The sequence below is a fragment of the Electrophorus electricus genome, chromosome 16 (assembly GCF_041902795.1).
Source record: "Electrophorus electricus isolate QZ-2024a chromosome 16, ASM4190279v1, whole genome shotgun sequence".
Classification (NCBI taxonomy): domain Eukaryota; kingdom Metazoa; phylum Chordata; class Actinopteri; order Gymnotiformes; family Gymnotidae; genus Electrophorus; species Electrophorus electricus.
In genome coordinates this window covers 20,651,816-20,668,645 of record NC_137512.1, presented here as the reverse complement: position 1 = coordinate 20,668,645, position 16,830 = coordinate 20,651,816, and the positions used below count along the sequence as shown (strand labels likewise).

Below are 16,830 nucleotides of genomic sequence, written 5' to 3'. Positions count from 1 at the left end.
AAATGTAGGTGTTAGTGGAAAGAACTAAAAACAGACATAGACTGGGGAGAGATGCCGTTTTGCTGCCCTGCCATGATTTAGAAGAAGTACCGAAGTCATCGGCTCAGTGTCATCCACGCAGTTCCCATCTTGGTAAATGTTACAAGTTTCTACCGTGCCGCTGATCGCGTGACTGGGATTAGGCCGCCATCTGCCTGAGTCTTTAATGTATATGGCCTCATTTACTTGCTGATTTTGACTCGCTTTCACCTTGGACACAAATTACTTTAGCACAGTGCTAAGTTCACTGCAGTACAGTAATTATCGCCATGGTAACGTTATGCATAGGTGGCATGGTGTGGTTTTATGAATGTGGCCTATCCTTCCTTTTTTCCATAGCTTGAATGATGTCCTATATTACCAACATCCATCAACATCCTTTGGTGGAAGTTGGTTTTGTATTTTTCGTAATACTTTTGTAATCGACCATCACCTGCAGAGATTTGTCTTAGAAGCATTTATTGCTACAAAATTCCAAGGCACACCAGCTAATTATTAATCGCTTTTCCTCCTGTACTCAAGCTGAGAGTTACATTTTTCCAAACTGCTTTTGCTTTTTGTTTTTCTTTATCCTTTTTACAGTTTACAGTGTTTTGTGTTGATTTCTGATCTTTAAACTAAAGGTAGACACTGAAGGCAGGTATCCAAGGAGCAACGTGATGATGGCAATGGCATTCATGTGGATTAAATATGAACATGAATATCAAATAGGAATTTATTCAGTGAAGGCCACTGTGTCCTAGTTTTGTTTTTTTTTCAAAGGTGCATTAAAAAAAAAGAACGAATGACAGACAAGATTTCCACAGCTTAAACAGCTATACAAAGTTCAACCTCAAAATAAGCAAAAAGTAGAAAAAAAAAAAACAACTAAATAAAAATGCTTGATGGTGTGTCTACCTATATTTTATCACCTCCCAGCTATGAACTAGATGTAGTTTTTCCAAAGCCAAAAGTGCATCATGTCAAAAAGTTAGTGGGAGCAAAAATGTGCATGGCTTGTCCCCAAAATGTCGCCTTTTTTCAAACCCACCGTGCTCCTCCTATGATCCTGCGAGGGGTTTCAAAAGTGCGGGGTGGTTCTTTGACAATGCGGCGACACACGTGCCATGCACGTTCTGCCGTCTACCTGTGCTTGGCCACATTAACATTACGGTGACCCATATGTAGATCTCCACCTACAAGGTTAGAAGGAACAGATGTGATTTTCTCTTCCAAGAAGGAAATGGAGTTGCTGCTTGCCTCCGAATTAAAGTCCTAAATCAGTCTGGCCGGTGTGTGTTTAGTCGTTGGAGAGTGCTGCCATCAGCTGCTTAATCCAGACATGTTTGGCACGCATGTATGGGAGCAAAAGATAAGGTTGGCTTTTTTTTTTTTTTCAGGAGCCAAAAGATGGGACAGGAATGTAGGACACATCTCCATGGATTGATCTGCCGCAGCAGGGGAAGGGTATTCTTCAGGTATATATATGCGTGTGTGAGTGTGTGGGTGTGTGTGGGTGTGTGTGTGTGTGTGTGTGTGAGTGAAGATTCCTGAGAGCAACTGCAGGGTTCTGTGGTTAAAGATTTAGAGGTTGTGAACATTTCAGTGTAGTATGCAAGATTTACAGAGCAACGGGATGTTCTGGGCAGAGGTCCTTCATCAGCTGTGGAAAGTGCTTCTGAAGTTCAAGCAGGTGAAACCAGTTATGTTTGAAAAAGCAGATGTTTAAATCATCACATTCATTCCATGTAGGTTAGCTGAATCAAACAGATACATCATTAATGCAGTGTCCATTAGTGTTAAATTGCCTTGCCAGTGCAAATGAAAAATCCTTCTTCATATGGTCTGAAGGTGGTCAGTGAAATGATCAGCAAGCCATCTCTTGGTTTAAACAAGAACTCACTTATCATCTTCCTATTAAAGAATGGGCAAATATTAAGCACTTAAAAGTCCTCCCAGGATGATTCAAACTCTGCGTTGCTTTTTAAAGAGCCTCCACCGATCCCCCAAGACAGAAACATCAAAGCCATGCTCGTGTAGAGGGAGATACAGGATCGATCAAATAATACTGCAGCCTGTGACCGCTCTTCATGGCCACACATAAATGTATTAATGCAGGCACTAAAATAACTACTATGAAAGGATCAATGGTCATCACCCATTCCGCCTCCAGCCTTACAGCAGGTGTCTGTTGTATTACTTACAGGAGGTGCAATTGTCTGTGCATTGGAGAAACCAAGCAAAGGCTTGCTGATCATTTCTAAATTAAGGATTTGTGGTTTAATGCTAATGGACGCTGCATTAATGATGTAGCTTTTTGAATCGTTGCTATGGCAACACCAAATCGAAGAAACTTGAGAATAAAAACAACGAAAAACTAATCTACACTCTCAGAACATTGAAACCCCAGTGGAATAAATGTTGCCACTTAAACATTGACTGCTTTGAACATAAACTAGTTTCAAGTCCTAGAACTTCAGAATCACTTTGCTTCCACAGCTCATGATACATACACACACACACACACACACACGCATACATCTACAGTTACTCTATAGTTGCTCTGACATAACAAAAAACCTACAACAGGTGCACACACAAAACAGGGAATTGTAATACCAAAGCACTCGATTCACTGGCTGTGATTGCCTGAAGCTGACTATCATTAACTACTCAGTGACATTTATGCAGTTCTGCACTCGAACAGTAAAGGAATATCACCGAGTGTGTGAGAAATGTTAAGGCACATGGAATAAACAGCTTGCTGGGAGGGTCAGCGGGGGGGCAGTGGAGAACACCATGGATCAGAGCATTAGTGCCTCGGTGTTCCCCGAACATTCATTCAACACGGACAAATGGTTCTCTTTGTTTCTCTGCTTGTGCAGACTTTCATTTTGTTGATGACATACAGCCACCAGCCAAGCACCGCTGGTGAAAAGTACGTGAAAAGTGCCTTACTACGGCATAGTCCATACAAAATGGATGCGGATAAAAGAAACATTTTCGAGGATAAATATCCTAGCGGTTCGACTTTTCTGTGCTCCTCCGACTCAATTCACCCATCTCCCAGACTCCAAACTGCTTTGCTTTCAGCTGTGCCTCACTATTAATACAGATGCATGAGAACATTTGGGTCGTATTTACTGTTTTCCTTTTACTGTCTGAACAGATAGTCAGTGGTGCTTTGGCACAGTGGAATCAGAACAGGGTTGGGCTTCAAACCTGGGTGGGGTGGGGTGGGTTAAACAAGGCAGACTGGCCAGTGACACACACTCCAGGCTCCTTGAACTCTATTAGCAGGAGTCAGGGGTGTAAAAACACTGACATAAGGAACGCATTCCCGGCGTCTGCTGAGTGACCGGCTTGGACCAGCTCGGACCGCCTGCCCGCGTAAAGGACTACATTAGGCCGGGAATGCAGCGATATCCCCGCCGCCGACGTGCTGACGCGGTCGACTCGGTTTGTCCCCGCTATTTCTTTTTCATCCACGGACAGGAGCCGAGTTTATTCACGCAAACGCAATGTAACAGTGCTGTTCTGGGGGAGATGGCCAGGTAAATCAAGGCGACACTCATATGTGTCAGTCCCGTAATGAGAGCTATCATACGAGGGCGGGGCAAGGGGCCGGTGCCGCTCTTCCGGAGACTCCCTCATCTCGAGTCAGCCAGGGAACAGAGAGCACCCCCAGCTATGTTCAACCTGACCCCATTCCAAGCTTAACTAACATCGCATATATTTTCAGTGCGTTTATTTCGTCGCGACAGAAACTCCTGAACTCCTGATCCCTCCCTGTTCCTGTCTACCTCCAGGGAAATGATCAATCTTTAATTATCCGTCTCGAGGCAGCTGGGCGGGGCGAGGGGGATCTGGATGACAATGACATCATCTCGGAGATGACCCTGCACAGCACACAGGCACCGGGACATGCAGCAGAGGGCAGGTGCACATGTATTTAAGAAAATTGAGCTCACACAACCACCGTCATGAAGACAGGAATGCCTCAGACGCTCAGTCTGGTAAAACTGATGGGATTAAGATTATTTACTAGAGATACTGACTTTAAACCCAATGAAAAGGGACTGGATTTTTGTGCTGTTGAATAGAATAATTTCAATATCTTATATATTTTAAATTGCTATCTATATATGTGTATATTGGGAAATGATAAGCTTGACTTTTTATATTCACTCTAAAGAAGCCTTTTAAGGGACGCAGAACCGCAAATAAAGGTCTTAGAGATGACATGATATTCTGTTCATACATCTCCTTTGTATCTGTACACACAGAGAATAAAAAATGAGTTTGTGATAGGAGGCCAGTGTTTAAGATGTCCACACCAAAGTGAGATCACTGCTGAAGAATCTCTCTGCAGAAGCCCTGGGAAATGAATGCGTAAGCCATTGTTCTTCACTAGAAGCAGTGTGTCACAAGGCATTTTTTGATTTGATTTTATTTTATTTTAACTGAGCACTGTCATAAATAGGTGTGCACGCACCAGCTTCGTGCGGTCCGTCTTTATATAAAAGACAGAACCATAAAAGAATGCCAGAGTTCGGTAACGTATCACTGATTAGACACAAACCTCCGTTATGTAATACACCGAAAATCTTTCCTACACTAACAGCACTTTGTTACGAACTGAAAGAGTGTGCCGGTGGGCTGGCAATGTGTCCTTGTGTCTACGCTTATTGCTGGAAAACACGCAGAGTCCTTCGACTGGCGGAGTAGGGGGCGCCTGACCTACACAAGGCCTGGAGGGACGACGTTACAGGGGGGCGGTTCTAGCTATCGTACACGTGCCACGAGTCTTCCCACCAAGCAGGCCAACACTAGGACTCCTACGTAGTCATTCTGTAACTTGAGATGGATGTTGTCGAGTAAGCCATGAAAAGAAGTATGCTGTTTGTGCCTCACAAGAAGGGGATGAGGGGGATGTCCTATTTCTGTTGTTGCTGTTTTTCTACCTGTTTTGGTTTAGGGCGTTAAAGCGTTTTACTGTATTTTTCTTCAGAAACCCAGGTTGTTGCCTAGAGTGCTTAGGCAGTAGTTCACCTTTGAAATTAATGTTTTATTTTCATTTATGGTGGCGACAGTGACAGTTGGGGGGAACAACAACATTTGGGCTAGGTTGGTCTTGGCCTTTTTGATTTTTAATGTACGACCTACTCATTAGCGCCTTGACTCTGAGGTCATTACAAGTTTCCCAAATTAACAACAATGTGCTTGTTTGTTATTAACTTGCTCTGCCACACTCCCCCACCCCCCAACACACACACACACACACACACGCACACGACTAAGAACAAATGTGGATCACTTGATGGTGATTTCAAGACAGATTTAAGCTTGCTTCTTTTCTCGTCATAAAGCCGAGGCTTTACACAGGGGGCTGATCCAACAATCATTACCATACCGTGTTTATGACCCTCTCTGCTTCAGCACACTACAACATGGAACATAATCAGTGCAAACTGCACCTATTCATCTGGCTGCCAAAGCCAGGAGGCCTTGCCTCCTCTCGTCCCCGTCAGACATCACGAATTACAGCCGTACACGTTCGCTAAAAGACGCGTGGCAATTTGCATTACAGAAAAGACAAAGGCAATTCAGCAGGGGCCACACACCTGGACAATTAAAGTGATTCATTTTCTGCATGCGGGGCATCCACTCGGCTTGATTGATTCTGCCGCTGCGCCCCTGTTAAGCAGTGAGGAACCTTCATACACGAGTGCGGCGCTGTCCAACATGCTCTGCTAGCGCCGAGCCAAGGCGCTGCACAGAGTGACACTGGAAAGGGAGCAGATGAATTGCGTGGCTTCTGCCAGGCTGCCCAGCTCTGAAAGGGACCAGCATGGGTTTACGCAGGTTTCCTCCAGCCTTCTCCAGGTGTGGAACACGCACCCGAGGCCTTCAAAAACGGACTTTGGAATGCATCAGCACAGACGGGGGCCGCTGGTTATACTGCAGCTAAATAAAACTTCAGTACGTGCTAAAACGTTTGAGCCAGAAGCCACTCGGTTCCGCTGGCCACACCCACCGGTGGACGGGCGCCGTCCCGTAACAGGTAGAACGGCAAACGCCGCCGTCGCCTCAGCCGCGCGGTTGCCGGTGGGAGGGACCCTTAGCAGGGCAGTCCAGCGGAGAAAAGAGCGCTTGAATAAACAGAGAGCGCAACGCCTCTCCGATTTCACGGTCGCTCCGGCCCCTCCTTGAGACGCTTTCTTGGCCCGGCCTCTCCGGATGATCCGCGCGCATTCTAATTAACGCTGACCTTGAAGGAGCTGGCTGGGCGCGGCTGCGTGCAGAGGGAGCACCTGAGCCCGGGGGGGGGGCCGGCCACAGCCCTGACCTCTACCTGCTGCATCCTCCACAGCCCTGCCGGCGCCGAGGTATTAAGAGAGGCAGCCATGTGGATCCAAAAGCAGTAACGAGTCAACAAGGGACCGGTACGACATCTCCCCATCCCTGTGGCAACTGGCAGTGGTAGACGACATACATATATTGATTGCGCCGTTGAGATCCATGAAATATTGAATAGCCCGGTGGACCCAAAATCACTCTCGGTACATCAGGTGGGGGTTCCTTACATGCTGAAGAGGAAACGCCTGATGAAAATCAAATCTGACGGGATCAGTGATTCGTTCTTGGGAACTTTAAGTATATTCCATACAGTAAAGCACGGCACATGAAATGGAAATGGAATCGAATTAACTGCGAGGGGTTAAGGTGGCATCTCACTGAATCACATTAATGAATTCTAACAAATGCCAAAGTGCAAATCTCAACTCAGGACAGCACAGTGATTTAGTAATCATCGATTAACAATTAGCTCTCTTTCAATTTAGACATGTCATAACAGTTCTACAGGATTAGCATTGCATGGATGTAATACAGGGCAATTAACATAGGCTAACGGGGGTGAGGTACAGTGTAATGTGATTAAAGGAGAGGTCAGTCCATAATAAAACAGACAAAAGCAAAGCTTGTCTTCCTTTATACGGCTCTTTCCCTCTCTCTCTGCTGGTCTGTCTCTCCCACTCTGTGTGTGTGTGTGTGTGTGTGTGTGTGTGTGTGTGTGTGTGTGTGTGTGTGTGTGTGAGTGAGTGTGTGTGTGTGTGAGAGAGAGAGAGAGAGAGAGAGAGAGAGAGAGAGAGAGAGAGAGAGAGAGAGAGAGAGAGAGAGAGAGAGAGATTGAAGATTCTGTGGTTAGCGGCTGATGGCCATTCTGCAGCAATCAACGGAGGACATTTTCAGGGAAATCAAGCAGAACTGATTGCACTTTTCAGCCAGTTATATTAAGAGTGTCAGCTCCAGCCTTCCTACATGTGACTATTCAATGTGAACTTGCACCTCAAACATGGTTCCTTGTCACTCCCCTCCCCCCTCCCCTCCCCTCTCCTCCTCCACTCTTCCCCTCCGCTCCACCACTCCCCTCTCCTCCTCCGCTCTTCCCGTCCCCTCCACCGCTCCCCTCTCCTCCTCCGCTCTTCCCCTCCCCTCCACCACTCCCCTCTCCCCCACCCCTCCACCACTCCCCTCCCCCCTCCCCTCACCACTCCCCTCTCCTCCTCCACTCTTCCCCTCCGCTCCACCACTCCCCTCTCCTCCTCCGCTCTTCCCGTCCCCTCCACCGCTCCCCTCTCCTCCTCCGCTCTTCCCCTCCCCTCCACCACTCCGCCCTGCCCTCTCCATCACTCCCCTCTTCCCCACCCACCCTTCCACCCTGCTTCCCTTCAGCCAGTTCTTGATGCAACAAGCAGAAATCTGCTAATCCAGTCCTCCAGCTGCACAGCCGCCGTGGGCCGCCGGCCAGGGATGCGGAAGGTCCTCGAGGGCCTCGCGCGCCAAAGCTTTGCACGGGAAGATGAGGCCGGGCAGGCAGCGTGATCAGGGCGCAGGGGCTTGGCGCAGGGCTCATGCGTCCGCGGACAGCTCAGACTGGATCTGCTGCAGGGGCCGGAGCCTGGCGAGCCGTGACTTTGGGCAAAACGGAATGGGGTGGGATAGAGAGATGGCCCACAGCACCCCGCTGCTAACCGCGTAACCACTGGGCCGAAGCCCCGCTCTGAGGTCAGGATAAGGCGGGATGAAGTGCTGATCTTACGGGACAAAAGTGTACTTTGATTCCTTCCTGTAGACAGGAAAAGTACAGTGAAGGGGAGGGGGAGCAAAAGGAATGTTGGAAAGGGAATCGATCTCGGAACAGTGCAGAGGAAAGTTGTCATGGAACAGCAGAAAACGCGGAGGAAGGACTTAATAAAGCGATGAGGGGACAGGTCGTGATGGAAAGAGATGACAGTTACATGGCTCTCAGGGATAAGGGAAGCCATTCTCTTATTGATGTACCTGACGGGAGCACAAACGTCAGTATAAGTTCTGCAGACAGAGGTTGTTAAATCAACGGTGCCCCTACACAACCTTCTCTACGATAGAGTTCGGATCGAGGAAATGGCACAAGCAGAATGCTCTGTTGTATAATACAAACTTTTGCTTTATTGAAAAGTTGTGGACTCCTGTAACTTTTCTTTGCTTCAGAGAAAGGCAGATTAAATATATATAAGGAAATCTTTAAAAAGATTTTGACACAAATGTCTTGAAGGTGAAACACCAAAACTCCAAACAGGTAGCTTAGCTCTGTCAACATGTGGGAAGCATTATAATTTCATACCACAAAGCTGTTTCTGCATTCTTCATCTCTGCTTCATCTATAGTGATTCTCAGTGACCTGTCATTTCTAAATACAACCGATTCGAGTGCTGATCATGTGACCTGCAGTGGCATTCACCATAATGGAATGAATCAAGCAACTGCTTATCTGTCACATGTAATTAAATGATGGCCATGTACAAACAATTGATTGCCCCTGAAATGACTCTCTTCAAACCATTCACACTTCGAGCATACTCCCATCCATCAGTCCACTTCAACAGTGATTGGATCCTTCAGTAGAGCACATAATTGGTTAAATTCCATTAGGGTAACCAATTAGGTAACTAACAAACTAAACAACCCTCAAGGGGGTTCAACCAAACGATTCATTGAATGGAATTAGAAAGAAATTAGATTATTGAAAGGGCAAAATATAGCATAACTGGAAAGACAAACCTGTTCTCTGTAGAAAATGATACAGACCCAGACTAACATCATAATAGGGCCTGGCTTTTTTTTTTTCCCTTTTTCAATTTCAAATGAATTCTATGAAAAAGAAAAAGTACCCATCCTTCCAGATTCCAGTAAATCCCACTGGACTTGATGCAACAGTGAAGCTCTTCGTGATGGGAATCTACTCCACAATGCCGAAGACAGGCTCCAACACTAAATGCAGTCATCATCCACACTAAGCCGCCCTCCCATTTGGACTGTTAACCTTTCCTGTCGGCGATACTGAAATGCATGTGGTCTCCCCTGTGTTTCATTAAAGTTCTTGCATTGACCCTGGAAACTATTTAATACCATTCTGATAGAACAGACCTGTTCACATGAGTTGGAACAAAGAAGATTTATACATAACCCAGGATTAAAAGAGGCTACTGGCTATTAGCAGGTTTTATTTCAATCAATACAACAGCTCTAATTACAGTCTCCACACATGGGTGGGTCTAATCTATTGGGTTGGTCTATATAAGATAAATTTATCTAAATTAAGGGTTAAAATGCCTCATAGGTGCTGTTTTGAGAAAACCAATAAAGGATTTGTTAAAAGCCTTGCAAGAAACAATGTCTTCTGGGATCTGGCTAGATAAAATTAGAGCAAATAAAAGGAAATATCAAAAGCCTCCTCAAATCTGAAGCGCCGCATCTATCTGAAGCTTGTATCTTTAGATTAGTACAAGTATGAACAGCTTCAGCCTCACACGCCACTTTAGTTTACCCTGCTTCAACATTTCAGGTTCTTTATGAGCTTAATCAGGTGTGTTGGAGTAGAGGCCCTATTAAAGACCAGAGAGGAAGTGTAATAACCAATTAAAGGTTAATTCAGCAAAGCTTCTAAATTGTTTTTATTTATTTATTTTTTTATTGAAAAAAGGCCACCTAGCTATTCTGCAATACTGAGATCAGGGTGCAAGTTAAAACTGCTGTTAAACTCGGTGTTCTCTGGTAGAATGCTCATCTATGCACAGACGTGTGTGCTGCCTTAGGCGATGGTTTAGCTGTGTGCCATTATGAGTGGCAGAATGAGAGGAGACTCACTTTTGCTGGCGTTCTCTACATGCTGCAGCTCATCAGGGAACTTCAGGATCTCGGGATACTTCTCCTCACACTTCTCAGCCAGGAAGTGCAGAAGTGTTGTATTCTGGTCCATCGACTTCGTATCCCGAAGCTATAATAAACAAAATAATAGTAATAAAGAGGCAGAGGGAGATGAAAACTTAATTACAGTAGATGTTAATGTTCCGGTAGCCGTGCAATAGCATTTTATGCGACTATAACTCTAAAGTCACTTAGGATTATGTATATTTAGGTGTCCTAGATATTTAGATTTTAGGGCTGTTCTGTGCAATGTAAAGGTTATCAGAAAATGTTAACTGCTTTAACAATGAAATTAAATGATCGATTAAATAAGTCCAGTGAAATTTCCTAATGGAACTGTGTGGAATATTTATCTGGGTGTAACACCGTTGTTTGGAATGTTAAATGATATAACACTTTGACTGGAATAGGTATGGTTTTCTTTGGTTGGTTTACGCCTCACCAACAATCAACGGACAAATTCATTACTAACCTATGAATTACTGTGTCTCACTGTCTGCTTTTGGTAGTAAGTACTTGTGCATATATTCTGCAAGTAATGTTTTGGGAAGGAAATGCACACAAACACCCACATACGTTAAATGATAAATCACCTCACATTTATTACATATATTTATATGACTTTTGACAGTGAATACTCAATACTGCCATACTCGGATGTGAGCAGGTATTCAATTTGTGTGCCTCTAGAAGGAAAAAGGAAAAAGTTAAAAACAGTTGTCAGTATTACTCTCAGCAAGGTAGAGCATTTCATATCTTTCCAGTGTCCTAAACTACAAATGTCACACAAAACCAGATAAAAGTTCGCATTTTGACCAGAGGGTGTCTTTAATGAGCATTCCATGCAGTGTGTTACCAAGTAGACAAAAGCACTTGAGGCAGTGAGATACACCACACTGTTCCCCAGCAATAATTAAACAGCCAAATCTGCAATATGGCATGTTTCATATTAGCTGCCAAATGTGAGGTCTGTTGATGTGCATTAGAAAGCAGTCAAGCGTCTCTCTCATATTGTGCATGACCTTTCAGTGAGAGGTCTGGGATGAGGATCAGCGCCAGGCCAAATCCCCCACCCTAAGCTCTCGGCTCACTGGAGCCATTCTTACACTGATTCTTATTTCTAGTGCTCTCTGTCTCTTTCTATATTGAAAAGGCTTGATAATATACTGACTATATTCAAGGTGTCTGTGCTGTTCTTGTTATCAGAGGTTTATTAAGGAAGTGTGTCTGTGTCTGTGTGTGTGTGTGTGTGTGTGTGTGTGTGTGTGTGTGTGTGTATATATATATATATATATATATATATATATATATATATATATATATATATATATATATATATATGTGTGTGTGTGTGTGTGTGTGTGTGTGTGTGTGTGCGTGCGTGCGTGCGTGCGTGCGGGTAAAGCCTGCCAACTGTGCAATATCTGTTTAGCTGGATCTATGTGCTATCCCATCATACATCTTCTCATCACTTTATGGTGGTTGCAAGAGTAACTGATAAACAGGTGTGTAGGAGTAAGGTAGTCTGGAAAATGGAGGAATCTTAAGCCTGATTATTCACTATTAATTATTTAATATACACCATCAAGGTAATTGCAGAGCTAATAAGATCAATATAAAAACTCCTTAAGCTGTTTTGTTGTCCATGAGTCTTTACCAAATCATACTACTAAACATATATAGTATATTAAAATTTACATGCAGTTTGGTAACAAATATGAATAAGTTCTGAACATTAAAACTAAATTCCTAACATCAGGAGTGAGAGTGACAAACCAAAAGTATGACACTGGACTGCAAACTAGCTGCATCAGAGTAACACGACCACTAAGCTAATGCATCTCAGACAAAAACGTTCTGAATGGACAAGTACACACTGACTTTGAAGTCAGAGTGGCTGAGATTAATTTGACTTCAGAAACAAGTTTTTTTTTTAAGCATAGGTACAACATGCCTAAAATGGCTGAACTTAATGAAATGTCATCGCTTTCATGTCATAAAGCAGATATTTTGTTATTTTAATAGAAATCTCTCAAAATAAAAGAAACAGACCTCTGAAAATCATGAGGACAGCAGACATGGTTGTTCTCTTTCTCTTCTCCTCCATCATTCTCTCCCTCTCTCTCTCTCTCCCTGTCTACTTCTCTTCTTCTCCATCATTCTCTCTCTCTCTCGCTCTCTCTCTCTCTCTCTCTCCCTCTCTCTCTCTCCCTGTCTACTTCTCTTCTCCTCCCTCCCTCGCTCCCCCTCGCCTCCTCTGCCCCTCCCTCGTGTCTCTTGTTTTTGTGGACAGTGGCTGTAGGCCGGTATTAAGAAGCGCACCGGGGCTGGGTGACCTCTTCACTCTCGCCAGCTCACACAGATTGCTTGCTGTCAAGCCTCCACTCTGGGAAGGTTGCTGTGACGAGGAGATGCTGGGTGAGTGTCTCCTGGCAGGGCTGGAGAAAGCAGAGGGAAGCCTGGAGCTGCACTGCACAGCAGATGTGATATTAACCTTTTCACAAACCAGTGGCAAGCACACAAGTCCTGGCTCTCTTCCCCACTGCACAAAATGTCTCCCATTTCCCCCCCCGTTTTTCAGCAGTAACAACAGATGAGAGAAGATAGATTTCTAGGAAACGAAAGGGGAAAAAAAAGAAAAGAAAACCCAAAGAACACAAGGTTTACACTAATTTATGTAAAACATAAAACGACATCAAAAAAACAAACAAACACATTCCCGAGTTCTCAAATCCTGTCTCCTCAGCTCTTGAGCCATGGTCTTTGTGTCTGAGCACTGACCATTACACGCCAGCCTACGCTGTGAATATTGGCTGCTGAACCCACCTGCTCCCTGGACTGGAGCATGCAAATAAACACGGTGCAACATGCAACAGGAAGCTGGTGCTGAGATAAGCTCCCTTTCCCCTGCAGCTGATGGACATCTCTGCACTTCTGCGCGCCTCTCTGCACAAGCCCGTGTCTGCCGTTTTTAATGATCTGGGATTACTGCGAATGATATGCATGCGCGAGGATTCATCCATCATCCTGATATGCAAACAAAGGCCATATATTAATCCAAGCTCATCGTGACACATAATTACCTTTTCAAAGGGGTCCCTAAGATCAATAAAGCTTTTAGCCCAGAGAGGCCTTTGTATCCTTTTCAAAGTGAGAAAGCCTCCCTGAGATTATAAAGCAATTGTTCCAGGTAGAATGAATGGCTGTGAGCTCTGAGTAGAGGAGTGGGGATTGATTAATCCATTAAGAAAGCATAATTCAGATGTTGCTTTACAGCCTGTTCAGTAGTATTTATCTATTTATCAGAGAGGGTGATTGTGCACACTTCCAAAGCCCGCGTGGCTTCACCCACGGAACCCCGGCAAACAGTCCGACAAATAATCTGTGAATTATTATTGGAATTTCCTGTGGACTGTTTTCATTTGAAAATGCCATTGTGTTCCTGCATCCATTACATAAATCACTTCCAATTTCTCCCTGAGAGATTGCCTATAAAGTAGCATTGGCAGAGAGACACGTCTCAGCTGCTGTCTACAAAATGACAAAGTACCAACAATACTTTACAAAGTCTTACCATTGAGGAAAAATCACCACCACAACCAATAATAATCAAACCATAAATATCGGATGATTTTCATCATTTGACCCTTTCATCTGGGCACTATGGCTGGCTAAAATCAATACTGCAACACAGGAATGGCATAGGAAGGAACGAGGAAGTGGACAGAGGGACCAGAGAAGGTTTGGTCATTCTTCCTCTGCTCACAGCTCACAAAACCTTGCGGGTCCTTCAGGCCCAAGGCATTTTGCACAGCACATGATCTGGGCGGCTCTGACCCGCACCGACGGCGCTCGCAGGACCAAAACGCAGCCGCCTCGTTTATCTTAAGTGAAAACGTGCGTGGCTGTTAACGTGGACGTGATGGCAGGTTCTCCCGACACTGGAACGCGGACTCGGAATCCAGGCTGGAGCTCTGGAGTAGAAGCCGGGTCCCTCCCAAGCCTGACGCTCTTCTCTTTATTTAAGCAGAACAATGCGACACAGCTACTCAGCCACAGGGTGTTTACCAATCAGGCTGCTGGAGGCGGAGCCGGGGGGGGGGGGATTGTGTACTTTAAAGGCTCTGTCGCCTGCCGCCGCGGACCAGCCCGCCCCTCCGCTTCCGCGGCTATCGCGGAAAACACGAGCCCTGTGCATGGCGCGTGTCTGAATCATGGAGATGCTCACATTTAAAGATAGGGACGGTGGTGCAGAAGGTTTCTGAGCTCTGAACAGTAACAAGGAAAAGTTTCAGCATTTATATTCACATCAGCCACACGTTCCTTCACAGCCGCTTTTGCAATGGAAAAACTAAGCATTTATTAAAGTCCACGTCGCTAAAATGAAGGCAAATAATTTATGAAACAGTTTTACACACACACACACACACACATATATATATATATATATGTGTGTGTGTGTGTGTGTCCTTAAACACGTAAATGACTACAAACCCATTTCATCATATCCACACCACATCCACACATTAATGAACAGTGCAATGCTACATGTGAAGTTGATATTTTCATATGAAAAGCTATTTTCTAGTAGCCTGCTGAACAACCTCTGTAAAGAAATTCATTTTGGCATCAAATTAGTTATTTATAATCCAGGTCATTAACATTTATTGGGTGGCTGGAACTCAGTGTTTTGCACCTTGAAACCATGTGGAATCTTAAGTGTTCCAGTGATGTTAAAATATTAAAACAGTCATTATTATTGCCAGACTTCGAAAGCTAATCACACTGAAGTAACTTCCAAATGAAAGTGAATATGTAATGACTACAGCATGTCTTGTAATAACTGACACGAGCAGTCGAGGGACATGGTACGAGTCTCAATTTCATGGTGCACACAGTGGGTCATTTTCTAATAGCCGGAGTTGTCTTGCAACTAGACAAATAAAAAAATGACAGAAAGCAAAGAGAAAAAGAGAAAAACTAACGAACGTAAAACAGCATTCTAAGCATGAGTTACATGTTCAATCTGTATTTTAGTTGTCATTCTTGTCTTTTGAGGGAGATGATAAAAACATCCTGCACCATGACAGACATAAAGGTTATGAGATATATGCAGTTAGGGGCACTTTTCTCAAAAATATTATATGCTGTCTAGCTTGTCACAAATATGCCTTCCATGGGAATGTAAAGATTTTATGGTCACTAAAATAAAGGGACCTGTATTTCACTTGATGGTGAGTTTTCGCTAGATGAGGTTTAAGTAGTTTAGATGAGGGAATGTATATCTTACTGGGTGGCATTTGTGACACCCACTATATCCTACAGCTGAGAGTCTGCAGTGAATGAAGATTAACCACTACGCACCAGGGACTCATTCAGTAAACTCAATTTCACCCTGTCCATCACTGCCAGTCAGAGTGTAAATATAATAATAATAAAAACATATAAAACATAGAAATTAAATGTAAGATTTTTGGCCTATGTCACTACAGGGGAATGTGTGCATAAAGGCAGTCAATGAGCTTCAACGGCTTCCGTCGAGCCAGCTGCAGCTCAGGCTGGAGCCTTTTTTTACTTTAATGAAAGACAGAAAAAGCAGAATGGGTCTCACAAGAAGTGCTATATGAGGAAAGAAAGACAGGTGGAAGAAGAGTAAAGAATAAAGGGGTGTTGTGTGCCAGCCAGGAGGACTGCATGCGTATGTGTATATGTGTGTGTGTGTGTGTGTGTGCGCGTGTGTGTGTGTGTGTGTGTGCCAGCGTCTCCTCTCTAGTGCATCGGCAACTTGTACCATATTCATTCCCCACTGTGTCTGTACTGCTGCTCAAGCCGCATGCTGGGAGAGCTAATTAGCACAGCCCACCTCGGTGTGCCCATCCCTGCTATATTCCTGTTATAAAACCCCACAGCCGAGCTCCTCTCTGCACACACACACACACACACACACACACACACAGCCCCGCCCGGCAGCCTCCGACGTGCCGCTCCCCTCGGACGCACGCCACCGCTCGCCCATGCGCTCTCTTCCCGCTCGCTCTTTCATTAGATGGGGATCAATCATCTGCTCACTTTGGGTAATCACAATTTAATTTCATGCATTTCAAATTTTAATTTGTTTATTGTTATACCCCAAACTGTCATTATCGCATGCTAAGGCGCTGCTGTGCCGAGTTGTTTGCATCTGCTATGTAAGATCAACAGTGTGCCAGTAGATGAGGGGTGGAGAGGGAGCAAAAAAAAAATATTTAAAAAGAGAGAAATCAAGAGGGCAATCATGGGGTCCAGACATCTTTTCTCGTGCCAAGGAGCTGGCATGTCAAGAGTGTATAATTCAGCATCTGAATAACAAAAGAAGCCAAGCGGGGCGGTCAATACAACTGCATAAAGCAGAAGGTGAGCAGCCAGCGAATCAGAGAGCGCCGGCCGGCCCGCGCCCGAGGGGGGCAGCTCTGCTCAGATGTGTGGAAGAGGGGAAGTCTGGGTAGAATGCACTCTCTCGCTAACTTTTCTTCTAATGTACCAGAGCCGGAGGAAATGCCCAGCCTCTCTAGCCTGGCAGGA

General features: G+C 44.8%; 1 protein-coding gene across 10 annotated transcripts in view; it reads right to left on the bottom strand.

The window, feature by feature from the left end:
• The window catches only part of diaph2 (diaphanous-related formin 2), a 354,700-nt gene that overhangs the window by 124,442 nt on the left and 213,428 nt on the right, over positions 1-16,830 (bottom strand). For all 10 annotated transcript variants that reach the window (XM_081698444.1, XM_081698443.1, XM_081698445.1 and 7 more), the window contains one exon: positions 10,210-10,339. In XM_081698444.1, coding sequence (XP_081554570.1) covers positions 10,210-10,339 — 130 coding nt within the window. The remainder of the gene's footprint in view (positions 1-10,209; positions 10,340-16,830) is intronic.